Source organism: Danio rerio, chromosome 16 (assembly GCF_049306965.1).
Source record: "Danio rerio strain Tuebingen ecotype United States chromosome 16, GRCz12tu, whole genome shotgun sequence".
Classification (NCBI taxonomy): Eukaryota; Metazoa; Chordata; class Actinopteri; order Cypriniformes; family Danionidae; genus Danio; species Danio rerio.
This window is the reverse complement of record NC_133191.1, coordinates 11,119,295-11,144,718: the sequence shown is the minus strand read 5'-3', so window position 1 is coordinate 11,144,718 and position 25,424 is coordinate 11,119,295. Positions and strand designations below refer to the sequence as shown.

Below are 25,424 nucleotides of genomic sequence, written 5' to 3'. Positions count from 1 at the left end.
CACAAACATGGTGGAGAGTTTGGAAAGAATCCAAAAAGGGCCCAAGGATCCAATAAGCAAAAAATGGAGTAAAGTTAAAGAGCACATCACTGGCCTATATGAGAATGTCACTGAAGAGTCACATCTCCTAAAAAATGGGAATGTGTTGAGTTACCCAGAATTACGCACTGACTTAGAAAGGTATTTATGGCTAGATCAGGCAAAAGTTAAAATGTATTCTCTTAAATATGTTTTCAATATCAATTTCAACATACCAGACAGCCAACATTCCAATCAGCCAGCATACCAACCAACCAACATACCAATCAGGCAACATACCAACTAACATACCAACCAGCCAACATACCAACTAACATACCAACCAGCCAACATACCAACATACCAACCAACATACCAACCAGCCAACATACCAACCAACCAAGCAACCAACCAGCCAACATATTAATCAACCAACCTACATACCAACCAACATACCAACCAACATGCCAACCAACATACCAACATATCAACCAACATACCAGCCAGCCAACAACATACCAACCAACCAGCCAACCAACATACCAACCAACCAACCAGCCAACCAACATACCAACCAGCCAACATACCAACCAGCCAATATACCAACATACCAACCAGCCAGTATACCAACCAACCAGCCAATATACCAACATACCAACCAACATACCAATGAGCCAGCATACCAACCAGCCAACATACCAACATACCAACCAACATACCAACCAGACAGCATACCAACCAACCAACATACCAACCAGCCAACATACCAACCAACCAACATACCAACCAGCCAGCATACCAACCAGCCAACCAACCAACCAACCAACCAACCAACCAGCCAACATACCAATCAACCAACCAACATACCAACCAATATGCCAACCAACATACCAATCAACCAACATACCAACCAGCCAACCAACATACCAACCAACCAACCAATATACCAACCAGCCAACCAACATACCAACCAGCCAACATACCAACATACCAATCAACATACCAACCAGCCAGCAAACCAACCAACCAACCAACCAGCCAACATACCAACCAACCAACATACCAACCAATATGCCAACCAACATACCAATCAACCAACATACCAACCAGCCAACCAACATACCAACCAACCAACCAATATACCAACCAGCCAACCAACATACTAACCAGCCAACCAACATACCAACCAGCCAACATACCAACCAACATACCGACCAACCAGCCAACCAACATACCAACCAGCCAACCAACATACCAACTAACCAACCAACCAACATACCAACCAACCAAACAACATACCAACCAGCCAACCAACATACCAACCAGCCAACCAACATACCAACCGACATACCAACCAACATACCAACCAGCCAACCAACATACCAACCAACCAACATACCAACATACCAACCAGCCAACATACCAACATACCAACCAGTCAACACACCAATTAACCAACATACCAACCAGCCAACATACCAACCAGTCAACACACCAATTAACCAACATACCATCCAGCCAACATACCAACATACCAACCAGTCAACACACCAATTAGCCAACATACCATCCAGCCAACATACCAACCGACATACCAACCAACCAACCAACCAACATACCAATATATCAACCAACATACCAAAAAGCCAACCTACATACCAACCAACCAACATACCAACATATCAACCAACATACCAACCAGTCAACACAGTAACCAACCAGCATACCAACCAGCCAACATATATTTCCGGTACCTTGTTGAATCAATTGCCCCTTTCACACATACAGGCCTTTCCAGAAAAGGTCGGTATGTGTGAACAGGCCCTTTTTAAAAAATACCGATAAATTAGTTCCTTTAATTTTCCGGAAAGAGAAGTTGTAGGTGTAACATTACTGGTAATTCGCCGGAATGCAGCGCTTTGTGAACGCAGAAGAAAAATTGCCAGAAAGAGCGTGTTCATGCTTAGAACTTGCTGACATGAGAAGTCTACTCCAGCCAATCAGAACATTCCGACACATTCACATCCGTGCTGTTTAAGAAAATAAAAATGAGTATTTTAAATGAGACATTTGGCTGTTATATGTTGGTCAGATAACGTTTCTATGTTCCTTCTTTATGCCAACGGTGTAAAAAATTATCGATACAAAACTTATGATAAGCCATTGTTTGTTTACCTTCAAGCTCTGCTTCAGTTGCTTGACACGTGTGCACGTGAAGCAGCCGGTGAGCACCAGAACAAACACAAATTATTAACATCTCAACAAGCAAAAGTGTTCCTCCAAATGTTTTCACAATACTTATCCATCCACAGAGTTAGTAATGTAGTTAAATGTTTACAAATACAAGCGCAGCCATTTAGGGGTAATTTCTGGTTAATGATGTCAGAATTCATCGATATTTTGGAACGGATGAGTGAATGGTCTTTTCCGGAAAAATTCCGAACAGCATTTTTTTTAATTTACCAGTAAAGTCTTTCCAGAAATTTTCCGAATATTTACCGATATCACTGGGTGAAAGGGGCTTATGCCATGAAGGATTAAAACAGTTCTGAAGGCAAAAGGGGGTCCAACCTGGTACTAGTAAGGTGTATCTGATAAAGTGACCGGTGAGTGTATTTTGGAGCATTGGAACAAAACACATTTATTAAACAGAAATGGATTAAAATAATATTTGTCACCAAACGTCTTTATAAATAGTAAGATAATACCATTAAATTCAAATAAAATGTCACAAAAATAAATTACAAAGTACAAAATTTAAACAATTTTCTATATGTTTTGCTTCTCTTGATTTTTCCTTTTTTTTATTATATTTAATATTTAACTCTAAACATTTGCCTGTATTATTTTACACCATTATTGTAATTTATTTCGTTAGATAAGCTAAAGATTCCACTTTAGTAGTGAATATTAATCTAAGATAGATTTGAGAGATCCTGAGGACTGCATATTCAAACAAAATCTTTAAATCTGAAAAGCATGTAATCTGCTTCACACATTTGTTCACATGTTGTGCGTCACACGAAGAAAACTTTGGTACTACAGAAAGGGACTGAATGCAGTCACTAGAGCTACCACTCATTATTGGCCATTTATCTAAACAGAAAGATAGCACAAATGTCAAAAGAGCTTTGGATGCATTAACACCATGCAGTAATTACTGTAATTACAAGATGATAACACGTGACTGCTCACTCACATCCTTTCACTTACAATTGTGTTTCTATGGCTACACTCTCAATGGCTAAATTATTGTGCAGTGGTCCGGTGGTACAGCAGTCACATGCTACAAGTATAGCAGCTCTCAAAACATTCAGTTCATAAGTTATAATTACACAGATATGACCAAACATCAGAAACAAAAAGACACTTTGAACGTTCACAAGAAGACCAACCAGGATAATCTCAGAGGCCCAGGTGAGTAATGTTACAATAAATTTACATTCAAGAGCTCATAAACATATAAAGTAATGATTAAAGTGATGTTAAAGTAATGATTCAGAGGTATTTTATGGAAAGGAAAGAAAAGGAGAACGGAAACAAAAGAACAAAAGGAAAGGAAAAGGGAAAGAAAACAAAAGAGGAAAAGGAAAAAAAAGAGAAGAACAGGAAAGGAAAAGGGAACAGAGAGAAAAAAAGGGAAATTAAAGAGGAAATGGAAAAAAGGATGAGAAAAGGAAAGGAAACTAAGGGAAATGGAAAGAAAAGAGGAAAAGGCCAACCAGGATCATCTCAGAGGCCCAGGTGAGTGATATTACAATTCGTTTAAATTCAAGAGCTCATAAACATATAAAGTAATGATTAAAGTGATGTTAAAGTAAAGATTCAGAGGTATTTTATGGGGGGGGGAAGGAAATGAAAGGAGAAAGGCAACAAAAGAGCAAAAGAAAAGGAAAGGAAAAGGGAAATGAAACAAAAGAGGAAAGGAAAGGAAAAGGGAAAAAAGTAAGAAAAGATTTGGAAAAAGAAAGGAAAGGAAAAAGAAACAGAGAGGAAAAAAGGAAAAGAAAAATGAAAAAAAGGAAAGGAAAGGTGAAAAGGAAGAGAAAGGAAAGGAAATGAAAGAGGAAAGGGAAAGGAAAGAGGGAATAGGAAAGGAAAAAAGGAACAGAGGATAAAAGGAAAGGAAAAGGAAAGGAAAAAAGCAAATGAAACAAAAGGAAAGGGAAATGAAAAAGGGAAAGGTTCGAAAAAGATAGGAAAAAAGGAAAGGGGAAAAAGGACAGGAAGGGAAATGAAATGAAAGAGGAAAATGAAAGGAACAGGAAAAAGAAAGGAACAGGAAACAAAAGAGGAAAAGGAAATTAAAGAAAAAAGGAAAAGAAAGGAAAGGAAGATGAAAACAAACAGTTTTTAAAAAAATAATGATTCAGATGTATTTTATGGAAAGGAAAGGAGAAAGAAAACGAAAAAGCAAAAGGAAAGGAAAGAAAAAAGAAAAGGGAAAAAATAAAGGAAAGGAAAGAAAAGGAAAAAGAAAGGGAGCAGAAAGGAAAAAAGGAAAGAAAAAAGGAAAAGGAAAAAAGGAAAGGAAATGAAAGAGGAAAAGGAAAGAAAATGGTTGGGAAAAGGAAGAGAAAGGAAAGGAAATGAAAGAGGAAAGGGAAAGGAAAGAGGGAATAGGAAAGGAAAAAAGGAACAGAGGATAAAAGGAAAAGGAAAGGAAAAAGCAAACGAAACAAAAGGAAAGGGAAATGAAAAAGGGAAAGGTTTGAAAAAGATAGGAAAAAAGGAAAGGGGAAAAAGGACAGGAAGGGAAAGGAAATGAAAGAGGAAAAGGAAAGGAACAGGAAAAGGAAAGGAACAGGAAACAAAAGAGGAAAAGGAAATTAAAGAAAAAAAGGAAAAGAAAGGAAAGGAAGAGGAAAACAAACAGTTTTTTTTAAAAATAATGATTCAGATGTATTTTATGGAAAGGAAAGGAGAAAGAAAACGAAAGAGCAAAAGGAAAGGAAAGAAAAAAAGAAAAGGGAAAAAATAAAGGAAAGGAAAGAAAAGGAAAAAAGAAAGGGAGCAGAAAGGAAAAAAGGAAAGAAAAAAAGGAAAAGGAAAAAGGAAAGGAAAGAAAAGGGAAATGAAAGAGGAAAAGGAAAGAAAATGGTTGGGAAAAGGAAGAGAAAGAAAATGAAGGGGGAAAAGGAAGAGAAAGGAAAGGGAAAAGAAACAAAAGAGGAAAAAGAAATGAAAGGGAAAAAAAGGAAAGAAAAGAGGAAAAAGGAAATAAATTTTGACAAAATTAAGCCTCAAACTACAGTTTTAATATTGGCAAAATTGCATATTATTTCAGCCTCACTGATCTATAGAGAGAAATTACATCATTACAATAGTTGCTATCAGTCTGGGCCATAGGAAAGTAATACTAATGTTTCCTAAAATAATGTATTTAAATACCCACCTTACTCCTACATAAAGTCCAGTGTTTCCTTTAGGATTTTTTCCAGCTGTGGTGGCAGGCCTTTTTTTTAACACAGATCTACCAACTACCTGGCGTAATTTTAATGACAAATGTCATGAGCGCATTTATGTAATAGCCTACGAGCATGCGCTAATCAAGCGCAGATCTTCTTGTGCGCTCTCAAATAAACACTGCTGAAGTGTGATTTAGTGCGTTTATGTAGCAAGTATGTCTCCAACATTTATTAGATATGCTAGGAATATTTATGAATGTCTCCAATAGAATTACAGAGCGTATTAATGCATCCTGAAGTAAAGTGAAACGGCTATACGTCGTGTTTGCTGGCCTCACGCATCACGCACCTGTCAGTCAGGTCAGTCAGCACTTAACCTTAAAGGGTTAAACAAATGACGCACAGCACTACTATGGTTACAGAAAAGTTTGCGCTGTTATAATTTACGCACCTTTTAAAACATTTTGGTGCGATTATCACTCACTATTAAAAAACACGGCTGAATGTTTTGAATGGAATGTTGTAATGTAGCCGTGGCAGGATCAATCTTGATGTGGCGCCCTTCCATGGAAGAATGAATGTAGCAGAAACCATGTAGTGAAAATTTTTACTGGACAAACTATACGACTTTTATGCTTAACCTAAAGGCACAATCTGTAATTTTTCACTAAAATATCAAAAAGGTGTAAAATTTACTTACATTATCTAAATGTCATCTAAAGAACGTTCAAATCCAGATAAATAATCTATTTTAACTTGTGATAAGAACTGTGTCCTGTTGTGCCACCATGCTAATGACGTCACACATAGAAATGTTTGTAGAAAACAGGGAAACACCGCAGATGCTTTAATATGCTGTGCGTTTTATAAGACTGCACATAGCAGCATTGTAACAGAAGCCTAAAATACATTTAGTATGACAAAACAGCAACGCTTCTTCCCCACGTGATCATGACCAGAAGAAAAGGAAGTGATGGACTGGGGCATAATAAAAGCTCTGCTGCTTTCGTGCCATGACCCGCTTGTTTCTCATTACACTCACTTAAGCGCCTTTCAGCCTTAGGCCCGATCTCAATTCTCCCCCTTAGCCCTTCCCCTTACCCCTCGTTTTGCGCATGCCCATGAAGGGGTAGCGGTGTCCCAATTCTCTTTAGCTTGAAGGCGTAGGGCTAAGGGGTATACAACCCTTCAAACGAAGACTTTTCCGGACAACACTTAACACCAAGGGGTAAGAAAATTTCCCAGAATACACTAGCTCCAGCTGCACCCGGAAGTAAGGAGATCCACAAATTAGTATTTCTTGTCATTATTAAGACTTTTTACAACAAACAAACACATGTTTAATATATTCATAACCGTGTTCATGTTTTACCGTCATGCTTTAAAAAAAAAACGCTAAAATAAAAAACGCTAAATTTTGCAATCTATTTGCGATCTATAATCCCTAATCATAACTCCTGTACTGCAGTCCCACAACTTTCTGACACTCGATGACACTGGAATACCCTGTCAGAAAAGTCTAATGGCTGTTAATGAGCATTTTACAGTGTCTGCTATAATGTTATTGCTGTTTTTGTGTGTTTACATTGATGAGTATGGTCACAGTATTCCGATCTTATTGCCACATTAGATCATAATGATAACATAATATATGCCTTCAGTGATTTCCTGAAGATAAATACTAAAAAATAACACAACTGGAATCACTCCAGCCGTCGTAATCATCTGATCTCATATGAAGCAAGAAATCGCGAGGACAAATGATGACGTGTGCAGGTACTGTAGTGCTGTCCCAATTCTTAGGGGTAAATTTTGACGCCCTTCCCCATAACCCTCGGTTGTAAAGATCAAGGGGTAGGAGTACAAAAATAGAATTGGGATTGGGCCTATAGCTACCTTCACAATATGAGCAAGTTGCAGAGGCGAAGCAGCCAGTGAGGATTAATTTCAATGAAGGGCTGGCAACTTTCTGGCGATCTCCATCTACGAGAGTGATAACAGAGACTATATAATACACAAGACATGTCACTCGTATAGTTTTAAAAGGGGTAAAGAGTAACGGCCAATATAGCAAATAAAGGCCTGCCTACTAGTGCAGGTGACAATTATCGGTTGCTACAGACTGACGTTTCTCTGGGGGAAAAGCTCGGACTAGTTGTGTGATTTTACGACAGTTTGGTGGTCAACAAATACACTGGAATCTCAGCGAATTCTTGCTTCACAGAATTAAAGAAATGTCCACATAAAGCTTGAAATCTCTATTTTTAAAACCAGCACATTTTTGAACCAACTATACTAAACTAAAGGTTTTTTTGTTTTGTAATCTGTCGAACACAAGGTACAGTCCCGTCCTGTCAAACACACGTCACATGACAGCAGCAACTACTCAAACACCCACAAACGTGTAAACAAAGACTCGCTGTTATTTCTGGAAGAGATCACCATCAAGACCAAGTCGTGAATTACTTCCGAAGACCAGCGCGATCTGACGAAGCATAATTCAGAGGATGATAAAGTGTAACACGGACAAAAATGAGGTCGGTGTCGTGATCTCGTTTCCTTTCAAGTGCGCATTCCCATTAGCTCAAGCAACCTGAAAAAAAAAATGCTGATTTTGTTTGATTTTAATGTGTAGAAACAAAACTTATGAGATGGTTGTTGTTAAATTTTATTGGTGATTACAATTTTTTAATGTAGTAGTAAGCTTGTCAAACAGTTTTGAAGAATTTGATGTTTCCCCATTCAGACAAAGCCAGAGCACATTGCCTGAAAGGCGTTTCAAAGATGGCCACTGAGTGAAATGACTTGCTTTAAAGGACCTTTGTTGACCGAATTTGGGCATGGCGAGCGATACAACAAAGCTAAGAATTCTACAACCTTATGTTAATGAAAAGTATCTTTGTTGAGCTATTGTAGTTTGTTGAGCTGCTAGTGTAAATGTGGCATTAGTGGCTGATAACACCGAACACATTTTTTTGTGATGAAAGGCGCCTTTTATGATTTACTAACGCCCGCAAGCTTTTTGCACACCGCCGTTGCGCGCTGTGCGCTCGCAGTTAAAAAAAAGCCAACTCTGATTTTGTTATCCAATCAAATGAAAGCGGAGGCGGAGTTTTCGTTGAGATGACGTGTTTTTGTTGTCAAGACGACTACAGAGATTTTGAAGATAGAGAAGAGGCTAGTGGTTACTGTTTTGAGTTATTCAGAGCTATATGACTTCACAAATCTTGAATATCACAATATCATTAAATATTCAAATTATACCAATATCAACAGCAACATTCACGCACAATAGGCAGCTGAATCAGTCGTTGCCTAGCAACATAAAAAGCGCATCCTCACTTTTTTTTTTCTTATCAACAAAAAAGTACTACCATGATAACACATTTTGAGTAATCTAGCTCATCTATGAACATGATTTCTGCAGTCCTTTAGGACGTAATCAAGTTGACAGCTACCGTTATTTCCACTTAGTTACTGCATGTAACAAACTTTGTTTGTTGTGAATACTCGCCCTCTGGTTGTGAAAATGACATGCTGTGCCTTTAAGAAAAACCTGCTTTTCCTTTTGATTATTTAAAATTGTTCTTAAGTTCATTCAGATCAACTGAGGTTTTTAGATGAAGGCTAATAAGTCTAAATGAGGAATCTATCCAATTATAAACTGACCATTTGGGTCAGCTACTAAATCCCTACCCAAGGAATATACAAGCTCTTCAACTTGTTTGCTTTTTTTTTGGTCCAGTCTTCAGCCTCTCTACTCTCAGAACAAGTCATACTGTGCTTGGTATTAATAAAATGGCATTTTCAATTTTCTAAACAACACTGCAAAGGGACGCAAAGATGATTACAAAGGATTTCTCCATATACAAAGAAAGAGCCAGGCTAAAAAAAAAAAGGGAATGGAGAGAAAAGCCTTGGAAATGCTTTGCTTTAATGTGTTTGTGTGTGTTCGGGGATGATCACACAAAACAAACAAACAGTACAAATTCCCCTGGGGCCAGATGTTTAAGCAATTTAGAGACAGCCGGTCAGTGAATAAATGAATGTGGACAAAGAAATCGGAACCAGATTACATGTTCTTGATCCCTACAGTGAAACGAGAGAGAGAGAAAGAAATGAAAAAGAGGCATTTGAGGCTGTGGGGAAGCATCTAGAGATCATTTTTCCTCAAATAAGCGTCTGCATCCAGTGCCTTTCATCCCTCTCAGCTGAGAGCCTTGTTTTCAAAGCGGCTCTGCCATCTTTTGCTCTCTCTCTCTCCCCCTTTCACGCTGCACTTTTCTTATGTTTTTGTTTTCTTGGTCATTTTCTTCCTTGTTACAAATGAACGGCCCAGAATATCTGGACTTGCGCTGGGGGTAAAATAAGGAGAAAATGTAAGGTTTTCTGGTATACACCCCTCAAAAACAACATTCAGTGCGGGTTACTATCAGCTTACAATCAAGAATCAGACAACATTCTGTAAAAACAACATTTTTGTTTTTTGTTTTTGGCCATTTTCTTTCTTGCAACAAATAAACAACCCAAAATATCTGAACTTGCCCTTGGTGTAAAATAAGAAGAACATGTAAGGTTTTCTGGCATACACCCCCTCAAAAACATCATACAGTGTGAGCTACAATCAGCTGACAATCAAGATCAGACAACATTTGGTAAAAACAACATTTTTGTTTTTGATTTCTTGGTCATTTTCTTCTTAAATGAACGACCCAGAATATCTGGACTGTGCTATGTGTTGAAAAAAGAAGAAAATGTAAGATTTTCTGCTGTACAACCCCTCAAAAACAACATTCAGTGCAAGGTACTATTGCCTGACAATAATCAGACAACATTTGATAAAAACAAAATTTTTGCATTTGATTTTTGGTCAATTTTTCCTAAATGAATGACCCCGAATATTTGGACTGTGCTATGTGTTTAAAGAAAAAGAAAATGTCAGATTTTTCTGCTGTACAACCCCTCAGAAACAACATGCAGTGCAAGGTACTATTGCCTGACAATAAAAAGATAACATTTGGTAAAAACAACATTTTTGTTTTTGATTTCTTGGTCATTTTCTTCCTAAAAGAGTGACCCAGAATATCTGGGTGGTGCTAGTGGTTAAAAGAAAAAGAAAATGTCGGGTTTTTAGTTGTACAACCCCTCAAAAACAACATACACTGCAAGTTACTATTGGCTGACAATCAAGATCAGACAACATTTGGTAAAAACAACATTTTTGCTTTAGATTTTTTGGTCCTTTTCTTTCTAAATGAATGACCCAGAATATTTGGACTGTGCTATGTGTTAAAATAAAAAGAAAATGTCAGATTTTTCTGCTGTACAACCCCTCAAAAACATTCAGTGCAAGGTACTATTGCCTGACAATAATCAGATAACATTTGGTAAAAACAACAATTTTCTTTTTATTTTTATTTTATCATTTTCTTTCTAAATGAATGACCCAGAATATCTGGACTGTGCTAGGGGTTAAAATAAAAAGAAAATGTAGTATTTTTTGTTGTTGTTGTACAACCCTTAAAAAACAACACTCACTGCGAGTTACTATTGGCTGACAATCAAGATCAAACAACATGTGGTAAAAACAAAATTTTTGTTTTTTAATTTCATGGTCATTTTCTTCCTAAATGAACGAGCCAGGATATCTGGACTGTCCTGGGGGTTAAATTAAGAAGAAAACGTACGATTTTCTGCTGTACAACCCCTGAAAAACAACATTCAGTGCGAGTTACTATTGGCTGACAATAAAGAATCAGGCAACATTCGGTAAAAACATCATTTTTGTTTTTGACGTCTTGGTCATTTTCTTTCTAAATGAACGACCCAGGAAATATAAACCATGCAAGGGAAGAAAATAAAAAGAAAAATGTCATTTGCCTTTTTTTTTTTTTTTTTTAGGTCCATGATTATATACACATTTCAGAATAAATAAAAGTATTTGGGGACAAGAAATTATAATACTTATTTTTTATTTATATTTATTATTAAATTATTAATATTCATTTCATATTCAGATTTATTTTATAGGTTTAACAAAGATTAATTGTATTTAGTTATTTAAACGATGAAGGCTATGTCGTGTTGTTTTACATTTGATTGTTCGATTTCTGTTTGTTTCATATATTTTATGCAGATGTGTTCCCTAACAAAATCCCAGAAATCAATATAAATAAGTGAATTCCTTAGCTTCAAGTCATCTGGTGAAATTGTCTTACTAAATATCGCAATGTCGTTTTTTTTCCCCCAATATCATACAGCCCTACAGTATTCCAGAAGATACTTTTTCCTGTTCATCTTGCTTATCATCTTTTCTTTCCATGTGGTTGTCATCAAGGTCATCTTGAAGAATAAACTGCAGCTAAAGTACGTATCGTTACATCTGTATTCAACAGATGAGTCTTCTCAGCTCATTCATTATTTGTTTGCATGCAGACGAGTTCTAATAGGTGTATATCTTATAAGTATTGTAATTATTCTGTGCAGAGCAAATTGAGGTCTGTGAACTTCTTCACCATTCTAACTTGTGCCAGATTTACATTTTGTAGCCACTTCTGAACAGTGCATTTCAGAGAATCTGCTGAATGTGAAGGAAAGGAAGTAAATCTACTGTAAATAGAAGTATAGTTACTCTCAGAACATTTCATTACCTTCTTACCCAGATTTTTTATAATATTTAAATGTTCTTTAAACTAAGAAACAACTGGTTCTATGAAAATAAAATCTTCACTAAAGGATAAGTGGCCCATAATATGGCTATAATGCAATGGCTATTATGAGCTGACCATTGGTTTTTGTCTTTTTCGGTAACATCTTACAATAAGGTTGTATTATTTAATGCATTTACTAACATTAATAAACAATAAACAATACATGTATTACAGTATTTGTTCATGTTAGTTAACATTAGTAAATGATTTGTTAGTAAATGATCACTGATAGTTTGTTAACTCACAGTGCATTAATGTTTACACCCATGAATGTGGATGTTAAATACACGGTGAAACCCAACAGTGAAACTGCCTAAATTTAGTTTAAAATATAAATATAAGTTAGTTTAACTTATATATTTTTTAAAAGTGGCTTTGACTTAATGAATGCTAGAAGCAATATCAAACCATTTGAGTAGTTATATAGTTGTTTGGACTTAATTTGTTCTATTAACTGAACTCGATATTGATTTGACAACTGAAGTTAAAATGTTTAAGTTACTATTACTCTAAATGTTTGATGATATCAACATAAATAATGTGTGTGCATGACTCAATATATAAAGTTGAAGTCAGAATTATTAGCCCCCCTACGAATTTTTATTTCTTTTTTTAAATATTTCCCAAATGATGTTTAAGAGAGCAAGGAAATATTCACAGTATGTCTGATAATATTTTTTCATCTGGAGAAAGTCTTTTTTTTTTTTTTTTTGGCTAGAAAAAAAAAGCAGTTCTTATTTTTTAAAAGAACATTTTAAGGTCAAAATTATTAGTCCCTTTAATCAATTTTTTCCCACTACAGAAACCATCGTTATACAGTAACTTGCCTAATTACCTTAACCTGCCTAGTTAACCTAATTAACCCAGTTATGCCTTTAAATGTCACTTTCAAATATTATTTACTTTCATCATGGCAAATAATCAGTTATCAGAAATAAATAGTTATCAGAAATGAATTATTAAAACTATTATAAGAAATGTGTTTTAAAAATCTTCTCTCACTAAAATAGAAACTAGGAAATATTTTTTTACAGGAGGCTTAAATACCGGAGGGGGGAGGGGTGGGGGTGGATTGGGGGGGTAATAATTCTGACTTCAACTGTAAATTCAAGTTTACAGTACTCAAACCATTTTGGCTCAAAACAAATGATTTGCCACAGTCAGTTCCCTCAAAACATTTAAGCTACCTTAACTTATTGGGTTTTACAGTGTACATTACCTAAAATAACTAATGGTACCTTATTGTAAAGTGTGACCCTTTGTTCTAGCTTAGTTTTGTAAAAATATGATGAATGAGGATTGTAATCATTCAAACTATCTGTATTATAACTATGAATCAAATAGGGAAAAGTAAACATCAAGTAACCCCTTTTTTTAGTTTTCACTTCATTCACTAGATGGTAACCCTTTCGTGTAGGTTACAGTTAACAGTGTTAAACTGTTAACTAACACTATTTTAATAAGCTTCTAAGTTGTTTATTATCAGTTAGTAAGGCAGAAGTTGTGTTTAGGTTTTGGGTATTATGGATGCAGAAATCATACTTTATAAAAGTAATAGGCAGGTAATAAGCCAGTAGTTAGCGATAATGTGAATTGTGATCTAAACTAAAGTGTTACCCACTAAATATCCACCTACATTTGTCTCTATGAACAATAATCATGATCACTAAAATTAAAACTTTGAATAAAATTTTTTTATGAGTGTCAACAAAACCGACGCTCACCTTAAAATGTACTTGTAATATCGTCTAAAGTTTCCCACAAGAGCTGTATTTACTGCATAATTTCTTCAGTTTGTAACAGACTTGAGTTCATAATAAAAGTGCAAAATAAATAAGAGTATCCACACTTGCAAAACTAAATTAGCAAATAAATAAAGAATAGCAGTGTGTCTGATAAGAACAGCATTAAAAGGATCATAAAGTCAGCTGAAAGGTCTGTTGGAGTCAAAATGACATCTATCGAGGTACTTTATCAACAACGTTGTCTGTCAAGGGCAAATAACATTTTAGGGGATCCAACCCATGCTGGTCATAGCCTGCTCTCACTCATGCCATCAGGCAGGCGTTACAGAAGCCTGAGGAGCAAATCAGTGCAGTTTCGAGATTTTTTTTTTGTTTTTATCCTGTCATTATAAGACTTTTGAGTAATACCATTTCTTAAGCATTGTTGATAGCTAAAAATAAATCAATAAATTTGTTAAACTAGCAAAAATTGTTAATATTACAACAAATGGTGAAATAGGTATTTAAGTATTAAGTTATTCTCTTCAGAGATTTTTTAAAAATAAGTTATATCTTATATAATTAAATTTTTTATATTTTTATGGAATTATAAAAGCTTATTGATCATGTTAGGATTTTAAAGTGTTTGTATAGTGATGTTTTTTTATGTTCTTGTTGGGTCTGTTGCAACATAATTTCGTTCTGCATTACAATTCTATTGTGATGATCTGAATGACATAAATAAAGGAAACTGACTGAACTGAAATTAGCAAAAGCTGTCACTGGGACAATACAATTTCCACAAACAGTACCCTTTATCTCTATCTTTTAAGGTACCAATTTGGACCATTTAAAAAAGGCAAAAATGTGTTCCTTTTTAGAAAAAATACCACAAAAATAAATGTGTAATTGTTTTTTATATTCATAATTTAATTCTAATTCCATAGTTCTTCCCATACCAAATCACAAATTAAATTAAATTTAAATTCAAGATTCCTTACACAATACACAATCAAAGCTCGGAGCGATCCAAAATGTTTATAGACCAAAAGGAAAACACAATGTAGTTTCAAAAAGCAGATAACAGGAAATGCTCTACACTTGGGGTGAAAAATTCTCCCTTAAAACCCCCATCAAAGAGAAAATGCCCACTAAACAGCCCATCTGCGACTGATGAGGCAGCAGCACAGGCCAGATAAAGGGATGTCAGCCAGACCTGCTGCTCTGCTTCAATGAGAGAACACACAGATATACCTTTGGATCAGGCCCACGAGGAGAGAGCAGAGTAATTGTTTAAATGGGTTACAGGATGGGGGTGTTCAGACAAAGAAAAGGAAAAAATGAGGGGAAAATATGACAGCCTGAAATTAATGGGAGGGATTTTAGAAAGGGGGAATGAATTAGGGATTTAGAAGAAAAATTAGAGATTAGTGTGCTTTACCTCATTATACAATAAATTGGGCTTAGATAAAATGCATTCAAATGTCATCGTTTTAAAAATTGCAAATGCTTTTTATCATAATATTATAGCTATTTTATTATATTAGTAGGTGACTTTTAAGTAAAAAGTAGTTTGTTTTTTTCAAATTTTCTATGAAGTTATTTTAGTTAAAAAAAAAAACATTTTGTGAAAATAACATTGTTTTTCCCATGTCTGAAACCTTTCTAAAACTGACTTTTGTTGATCAACATGTTTATATTCTTCTAATGAAACGACGCAGAGTAAAAAAATGCATTATCATTTAAAAACAAAACTTTATGCAAGTAAAATTGGTTTATTATTAATGGTTTTTGATTACTAAGTTTACAGGATAATATTTATGTCGTTTTAACACTGCTTTGTAATAAATATACATGTAAGATTCATACATATACTGGTCTTGAGCGATCATACATTCAAAGTCATTTCAATTCCCTTTATTTCAGTGGGGTTAGTGATAATTATCAAACTATATGTTTCTATAATTCTCATGCCATGACTCAATAAAATAAATAATGATTAAGTACTCAGTTTGTCTGGATTCACAGTTGTGTGTTTATGTAAAATGTAGTTTTTATTATATTCTGTAAATCCCATGATGACAGTACTTTCATATTTATAAAATAATGTTGCAAATTGCAAACTTTTTTGTATAAAACTAAAAATGTTTTTAGACAGCTTTTTTTATTCAGTTTAACTTTCATATACTGAACAAAATAGCAAAAAAAAAAAAAAAAGATTATTTTGTATTTAAAAGAAATGTTATCGCACTGTTCCAGCAAAAAACAAATCACATTTTATTCAAACTCATACTGTATACAAATAAAAGAAACAGAAAAAAATGAACATTTTCAAGTGATTTTTTTTCCATATTTGTATGTTTCTAGCTTTATGGTTGTATTAAAGTTTAACGTATAACTTTCAAAGAATTACTTTCGGATTGAAATTCTCTTGCAAAAATTACTTGATTTAGGAGTAAATGGTGATCTTATTTGGTGGATTAAAGATTTCCTTTTACATCGTCCTCAAAGAGTAGTTGTTACTGATAATAAATCAGTGCAGACCAACACCCGCATCCGTATTATGCAGAGTTTTTATGCAGCATGTGGTATGAACTTCCATTAAAACAACACTCTTTCAGCAATTCATAGTTGCATCCAGTATCTCGTTTGTCAGAGGCAGTCGGGGGGAATGGGGGGGTTGCTGGGGGGCATGCATTAAATGATTCTGAATGAAAGTGAAAATGCCAAACTGCAGTTAAAGTCTACAAATTAAAAACGAAACACCCGAAATAACATGAAACTCCAGAGGTAATGTGAATAATATGGTGACGCAATGACGTTAATCGAATTATGTGTTACAAGATGTAAAATGGGATCTTGAAAGGAACATTCAAAAAGCAACTCATGTTAACACCTTAATCGTAATATTGTCTTAATTAGATTAAGGCAAATAATTTGATTACTGATGTCCATGTAAACATAGTCAATGAGAGAGCGTGTTGCGAGGGAACAGACGGTCGCCTTTTTCACAGTACATAAATCAGTGCACTGTTCTACTAACTGAATAACTAAGGATATAGGTTTATTTCAGTAGGAATATCCAGTATGTTAGTACTTACTAAAGACGCAAACGGTTTGACGACAACTCTGTTCAATTTAATGAACTGGTTCGAAAGATTCACTTAGAAGATTTGGTTAAAACAAACGATTCATTCCCGAATCCCCCGTTATCACCACAGACAGTCACAATGTTACAGTCACAATGGCAGGCCGGAGAGATTTTTGCAAGGAATGCTTGTTATTTTTAACTCCTCGAAGAAAAGGAGTGGATTGTTGTTAAGTGTAGATTATGTGTAAGAAAACTCTTGACAACTGCAAGAAACACGACATCTAAAAAAAAATGGATGCAAAGCACTACACTCGCACCCCACCTCCAGCTAAACAACAAATGATTGACATCAGTTAATCTTCTACCGGTAAAACAATTAATTAGACAAAAATTTGTTATTGCTTTTATTGTTGAGGAGATACAACCACTGTCTAAGTGACTACGTTTTGTAATAAAATAAGATTTTTTTCTCTTTTGGGAATTGATTTACACATTTGTTAAGGCCATGTGAAGCAATTTATTCAATGTATAAAGCTCAAAGGTTTATTTAAATTTGGGGATGATTTTTATCGGCTTCCTGTTCATTTTGTTGTTAAACATTTTAAAGGTTTAAAATCTGCTTTTGCCTTAATAAATTATTGCATGTAAGTATTAGGCTTTATTGCAGTCTTTATCTCAATAGACAGTGAATTTACTTTTCTGATAAAACAAAACATTCAAAAGTACCAAACATGCTACATACTTTAATTAATTTGTATATACAGCATGTATAGCTCTGGGTTCAGAAAGTTCTCAAAATAAAATATTATCCTACATTTTTTAAAGGTAAATGAAGGTGTAGGTTATATATGGGGTTTGTTAAATGCAGAGCTTCTCAATAAAAATTGTGGAAGCAACACCTGCAAGTTCTGAAAGAGATAAAAATCTCAGCCAAGTATATAGAAAAGTAACACAAAAGTAACTCAAAAGCACAAAACAACCAAGTAACACGATTAGCTACTTTCTTGGGGAGTAACCCAATATTGTAACGAACTACTTTCAAAAGTAACTTTCCCCAACACTGTTCTGGAGATGGCATACAAGAACTTGGTTGAAAGTGGTGCGAGTTTTAACATGATTGCATGGTATGAACTGTTGCCAATAAAGGAAAAGCAAAAACTATGTCAGTAGTAAAAATTGCCAGTGCAATTGTAGTTAAAGCACAAAAAACTAATGAAATTTATTCAAGAATTAAACAGAAAGATTGCCATTATTGAAACATGCCATTATTGTAGACTGTTCCCATCCTAAAATATAACATTTCAATTCTTGCCACCAAAAAAGAAGTTTTAGGCAACCTCAAGAAAAGAATAATGTGCATCAAATAGGTTAAATACGGTGTTTTGAGTATGTATAGGGTTTTAATGGAGTTTAATGTGATGGCATCGAATGTATTTGTGTTGCCTGTTTTTTTTGTGATATGTGTAATGTGAAGGCTGATGTGGTCGGTGAAGCCAAAGATTAATTTCCACTTGTGGACAATAAAAAAATAAAGTAGTAGCATAGTTAAAAATGCAATAACATTAAAAGCCTTTAACTTTTTAAAATTCACTCATTATTGAAAAGACTAAACAAAAATAACACAATTGTAGTTGTTGTTTTAGTTTGTCGTTGGTCATTTTAGTTTTATAAATGCATTATGAATGCTAAATTATCTTTTAAAAAAAGCACTTGTTATGACAGAGAAGATTATGAGCACTGCAATAAGCTTTATCCGAGCACAAAGGGGACAAACAGCCATTTTTGTGAGCTTTTTCATGTTATTTCCCTCAGCCTCGGGCTTGCTTGTATCCTCCCTCTCACTCCTGCATCCTCCCCTGCTCACTGGCTAAGATAAGTAGCCAAACTAAATGAGCTGGACAGCCAGCTCTCTACTGCCCAGCGCAGGTCACAAATAAAACTGCACCCCTATGATGGGCCCGAACACCATCGGTTACCCTGCTGGGGCTTCAAGAGCGGCCCTCAGCCCTCACTCTCCACCTGAGAGGCAAAAAACATGGCGCGTACACCTCAATCTTATGTGTTAGAGCGAAAGTACATCTAGCAGCTGCAGGGAACTGAGGTGAAGATAAAGGTCAAACGTTAACTTTCTCCTTCATGTAGGCGTGAGAGAAGCAAATGGAGAATACATTTGGAAATAAAATGGAAGGGAAAATAGTGTGTTTCATAACCAGCTCTGTGTTTATCTTTTTACCCTTTGCCTTTTCGTTCGGCTCTGTCTTTTTTCCTCCTTCAACTATCATTTTCTGTATCCCTTCTCAACCTCCCCCATCCCCGTTCGACCCCGGGGTCATTTATAAGGGCAAGGTCGTCCGTCTGGGGCTGAATCTGAACTCTGACCCCGTCGGCTCATCGTGCTCTAAACACACGCGCGCATCCATAAACGCCGCGCGTGCTCTTGTGTGTATTATTGTGGTCATCTCGATGCTTTCAACGGACACGCAGGCGGCAACAAAATAGAGATCGGTCACACATTTAAACCAGGAGCAAAAGCCGCAATTGCAAAGGTTAGAGCAGCCTGCAATTTATTAGTTGCTGATATTGAGGTTTCGCTGGGTGCGTTTTACAGCTGCGAATGTGGATAGGCCAATCTGATTTATTGCATCTAAATAAAATACATGTATTTTTAATAACTCTTTTCACAGAAACTCCCATAAATACCATAACGTTATTTTGTCTAATAAATAAATAAGCAATAGCATTTTCTAGGCAATGCAAGTTTATTTAAATAGCACAATTCATACACAGTTGTAATTCAAAGTGCTTTACATAACACGAATAAAAGAGACAAACATAAACCAATAAAAATCAATAATAAGTGATAAAACAGGTTAGACCTGATTTCAAAAGAATGAAAAAGAAAAGACATTAAAATAAGTCATTTTTGAGGAATAATAATGACAAAAATCAAAACTGATCAATGGCATGATATCTTAAATAACAAATAATATAGCAGAATGATATTTCCCTTTCTCCCTCCAAGCAAAAACAAAATGGCCATGTAACATAGAAACTATGTGTTCTCTAATGCTTGAATAGGCCTATATTTGCAGCAATAGCACCAGCATTTTGTGCCTTAATAACAAACATTTTGAATTCAACTGCGGGCAGTTTTGTTCTTTTGTGTGAGGAAAATTAGATTCGGCCATAATGCTCCATCTCTGTCCGTTTTAATTGCACCGGTGGTCGTTTGGCCTCTGACCCGTGGGGTCGTGAGTTACGCTGACAGCTGCTTATGAAAAAAAAAAAAAAAAAAGATTGATACCGGACACTCAGCTTCTTCGGGGCATTTTTATAATAATAATAATAATAATAATAATAATAATAATAATAATAATAATAATAATAATAATAATAATAATGTGCATTCTAAAGGAGCAACATATGATTTCTCATCAAATAAAGGATCTTCTGAAAAAGACGACCTATATTGATCAGTCAATGAAGATCAGCGGTTTCCTGAAATAAGGAAGACAAAAATCCTGTCCTAAATGCAGTTGAGCCAGTGAGATTATATTCTAATAAAAGAACATAGCCTGCTAGCCTTAGCAACTAAAACAAAAACAGACTCACAGAAAGACCCGAAGTCTAGACTACAAATTAATTCTTATTTTAGTTTTACATTTGCTCCGTATATTTGTATTTCCAGTTTGTTTTGTCTCATTTACGTCAATCATATTCATTTGTGTAAATAGACACGAAAGCAATCAAGCGATTAGGCTTTAATCGACAGTTCTGAATGTAAGCTGCTATTGATGATGAGCTACATAAAATAATATGATTACTGCGAAAATACTGTCGATGGGCTATTTAATTGAACTTTTAACCAAAATAATTCCATCGTATTTCCTTATAATAGCTAAATGCAAGCATTGATTATAGACTATAACTTGAGTTTACTCTTTTTTTTATTTATTTTTTTGTTGTTGTCATTTTTCATTTTGGTTATGACATGAACATATTAATAATAATATTTAAATCTGCATTATATCAAGAACATGACTAACGTTGTAAGCTAAAGAAGAAGTGCTGATTTTAACAATTTTAACAACCAATCAAAACTGCATTATATGATCAAATGAAAGAGCATATTTTGTAATTCATAAACGTTTTAAGAACAGTCTTCTTTATTTTATATAGAAAATACATTATTTCTATAGTGAATCTTAAAGACACATTCTTTACAGGCTAGATAATAATCTTGAACAGGCGCTGTATGGGGAATTATTTTATTTATTTTATTATGCCTGCATTCAGAATATTTTTTAGATATGTATCATTTTATTTGCGTTTTATATTAGGATATTGAACAAATGTTAGGCGATGAACGTTCTATTATTATGCTGCGCAATTTGCATATAGCCTATCTGCTCGGGTTTAATTTAGCTTCCTTGAATTACTCTGCTTCAGAGAATTTTTTTAAATGTTTGAGTAGCCTACATAACTAGTCTACACTATAACACATAGCGTGACAGATATATAATTTAATCATCATCAATAATTTAAGCAAAATACGAAGATTACACGGGCTATCCCAATAAAACACCGCCTGTTTAAATAATCCTGAATGCAGAGACTAATATAAAACTAATAACGCTATTAAAATAGTTTCTTTATTATTATTAGCACTTAAATGAATCCATCAGCATATAGGAAAAATTAGAAATGCATTTTCGCTTTTCTGATATTCAGATATGTTTTCCGCAAATATTGTGCAATTTAGACGATTAGACCACCGTTTTGCTTTACATAGACTGTTTTAATTTACGGTTTTACAAAAGCTAAATATCTCGTTTGCGATGTGACAAATTAAGCTAAGAACTAATTAACCTATGTATACCGTCGTGAATTCTGAATGTTGTATCTTTCTAGATCAGAATGCAGTGGTAACTTGTTTTGTCAGCAGTATGAAGTTTTAATATTAGTCCTTAAAGCTGCACTAAAACTACATAAATATCCTAAAAATCAGTGTAACCTAATTTTAATTTATCTATTTTAATTTAAACTTTTCCCAATGGCTCTTGGAATTTCAGCACCACGTTAAAAGTGCAGTGTTGCCTCATATTAAGCCAAGTCCTGAAGATTTAAAGACATTGTATCTTTTGGGTATGTAGGCTACACGGCACCAGTGAAGAAGCTGTGGTTGTGTAGCGTTTCTTTAGTTAATATGAGGCCAATAAAAGCTACGTGTGCCTGTGTATTAACCATGAACCGTGAGAGCACCGGTATAAAGAGAGCCTGTTCAAATATTTGATGAACCATCTTCACAATGTAAACCCACAAGATGAGAATGTATCCACCTTTATGTCCAACACTACAAAACCCAAAGCCATATAAAAAAAGAAAAAAGAAAAGTTGACAATGGAAAAATACTAAACCAGTTTCTTTGTTTTTCGAGCTCAAGTTTGTTTACTGAGGCAAGAAAGCGTAATGACATTTACATTTAGTCATTTAGCAGACGCTTTTATCCAAAGCGACTTACAGGACAAGGAAGCAATTTACACAACTAATAGCAACAATGAATAAGTGCTATAGGCAAGTTTCAGGTCTGTAAAGTCTAAGAAGGGAAGTATTAGTAGTATTAGTTTTTTTTTTTTTTTTTTTGGGTACAATAATGAGATCTCCATTAGCCAACAGCATTCGCGCGCTCCTTACCACTTATCAAATCGCGTAGTTATAATTTATAAAAACCTCAGGTGTAAAGAAATATCCTCAGTAAAGCATTTCAATATAAACTAATTATAGAGATCTCAAACATGAAGGCTTCTCATCGGTCGCAGACCCCTGACGAAGATGATCTCAGTACAGACAAAGTGAGCAGCCTTGCGAATTCAGTCCCTTTTCTTTTGCACTGGTACTGGTTGCTCTTTTAAAGGCAAAATCTCCACCTTTTAATTGATTTTCTCATAATTAACTCAGTCTCCTCATCGATTTCCCCCTCAGCGGAGATTCAGCCAGTGTGGCGGCAGACACTAACGGCCGTGCGATGCTGTTATTACAACGTCGTTATCAAGGATACGCCGACAAACAAATATCGACCATATTGATTACAAAGCTTCCCAAAGGAGTACACATGTGTAAGTCTAGATATTTGTCCACAAGTCAAAAGACAAAACCGAAAGGAAAGAATGCTAATGCTAGGATTTAAATCACCACAACGACTGAGCTAGTTCCAGACAAATTGTTTAAAGAGTTTTTAAATTTTAAATACAACTTAAACCTAGGCTACTACCTTAGCATTCAGTAACACTAAGACTTACAAACAGTTAGCTATATAAATATATATATATATATATATATATATATATATATATATATATATATATATATATATATATATATATATGTGTGTTCATTCAGAAATGTTTATGAGCTCCTTCGTCATAATAACAGCGAATGGCTTCGTGAGTGCACAGTATGGTCTACATTTGATACCAAAACACCAGTAATAGGCATAGGAGAGAATGAATGACAGAAAGCTGCAGTTTTCTACATCCTCACTGTAAAACACGAGCACATGCATATCTCATAAAATAGTTTTCAAATGTTCCCGCGATGCCCTGCGCCAATTACAGCATGTAGAAGAGCGCGTGCAGTGGCTCGCGGGAGGCACACCCAGATAAACAAACTGAGAGAAGCGAAGAGGGTTGTCCCGTGAATTAATTTCTATCTAATCAATAACAAGAAATCCCCGGTCTGAGCAGTGAGCAAGAAATCATTACAGGCAACAACCCTGTCCGCCTCTCTCCTGTGCAGGACAGGTTCAAATGAGACAGGACAACTTTAAAGCGTTTTTTTGAATATACGACAAACGAACATAAGTAGGGAAAGATAGCCTATATAATAACACAGAGCAGAATGATGGAGGCAGAGTATGGATGAGTTATATGAAACAAAAGCTGTCAGTTTGTTTACACAACATTACCGGCGTTTCCATCGATGAACGCGCAGTCTCCAGTCATACGTATACGCGCGAGCTGCTCGGCCACGGGAAAGAGTCGGACACAGCAACACGGGAGAGAGGAGTGATATTTGGGGGTGTTTTGTTGGGGGGGGGAAATAGAAAAGGAATCGGGTGAGGAGCCTGAATTTGAAATTAGGGGCAAAAGGTGAGGGGGTCGGGCGGAGGGGGTGCTCGCTGCCCCGCTCTGCCTTCAGCCGTTACCATGACAGCATGTTGACCGTTGCTGATGAAAAAAATGAGGTGCGAGAGAATTAGAAAATTAAGTAAAAATGTGTTAGCTTTATTTACTCGAGGTTTCACCCTTTTTTTGTTCGTTTTCTTCAAAATATGTTTTATTTTAGACTTGACTGAGAAAATAAAGCTGCCATCTATAGGTGGAATTGCTCAATTGCACACAAAAGGCGGGGATTTCACAGAAGGCCTCTCTCCTAAATACTGTGTTCTCAGCTGACTATGGTGTAGCTGCCCTACTTCAGTTTAGTTTACACCTTGTGATTTAGTAATAGTTTAATCTGCATAATTTTATTTGTGGGTATAAAGCATTATCTTTGTTACATATATAAACATTTTTCTAAGATGAAAACTTGTTGATTCATAAAATAAAAGTGTCAAGTTTTCTTTGATAGTAAAAAAAGAATCTACAGCAAACACAAAAATTAATACAGTGGCCCATGTCACTAAATCATGGCCTTTGTTTTGCGTGTATGTTTTTTGGAGGTGGGGTTGTTTTCTCTTGTTCTCTCTTCATTCATTTTTTTCCGGCCCTTTATTAATCAGGGGTTGCCACAGCTGAATGAACTGCCAACTTATCCATGTTTAACGCAGTGGATGATCCATATCCAGCCGCAACCCATCACTGGGAAACATACTCACTCATTCACACAGACACACTACAGCCAATTTAGCTTATTCAATTCACCTACAGTGCATGTCTTCAGACTGTGGGGGAAACCGGATCATCTGGATCACACAGGAAGAACATGCAGACTCCACACAGAAATGCCAACTGACCCAGCCGAGGCTCGAACCAGTGACCTTCTTTACCCACTCTGCCATCGTGACGCCCATTCTCACTTCACATTTGAAAAAATCTTAATGCTCTGAGAACTCATCTAAATCTTGGACAGTCTATTTATGAGAAAATGAACAATACTTTTATAAAATATAAAAGGGTGACAACTCCTACTACTCATTAGACACAGACTTAATTTAGCTCTTCAGCACCATGGACAGAGCTCTAAATGTACCACCCATAACACTCCTAAATACTCGTTTTCCTTTATTTTCAGATCTAATAAAACAGCAAAAACAAATCCTACCTCAAATGAAAGCAGCATTTATAAACTCCCAGGGCCACAAGTTACTGCAAACTGTAAATGAGCGGCGACTACCTCCAAGGCCTAAAATACATCTGAGACCCTGCTTCTGTCCAATGGACCCTCACCTTCACACATTTTACAGCTTTCGGAG

General features: G+C 35.4%; 1 protein-coding gene across 19 annotated transcripts in view; it reads right to left on the bottom strand.

The window, feature by feature from the left end:
- Positions 1 to 23,999, bottom strand: part of pou2f2b (POU class 2 homeobox 2b) — a 138,631-nt gene extending 114,632 nt beyond the window's left edge. For all 19 annotated transcript variants that reach the window (XM_073925042.1, XM_073925057.1, XM_073925050.1 and 16 more), the window contains exon 1: positions 23,916 to 23,999. In XM_073925042.1, coding sequence (XP_073781143.1) covers positions 23,916 to 23,952 — 37 coding nt within the window. In that variant the 5' untranslated portion in view covers positions 23,953 to 23,999. The remainder of the gene's footprint in view (positions 1 to 23,915) is intronic.
- Between the last annotated feature and the right edge of the window lie 1,425 nt (positions 24,000 to 25,424).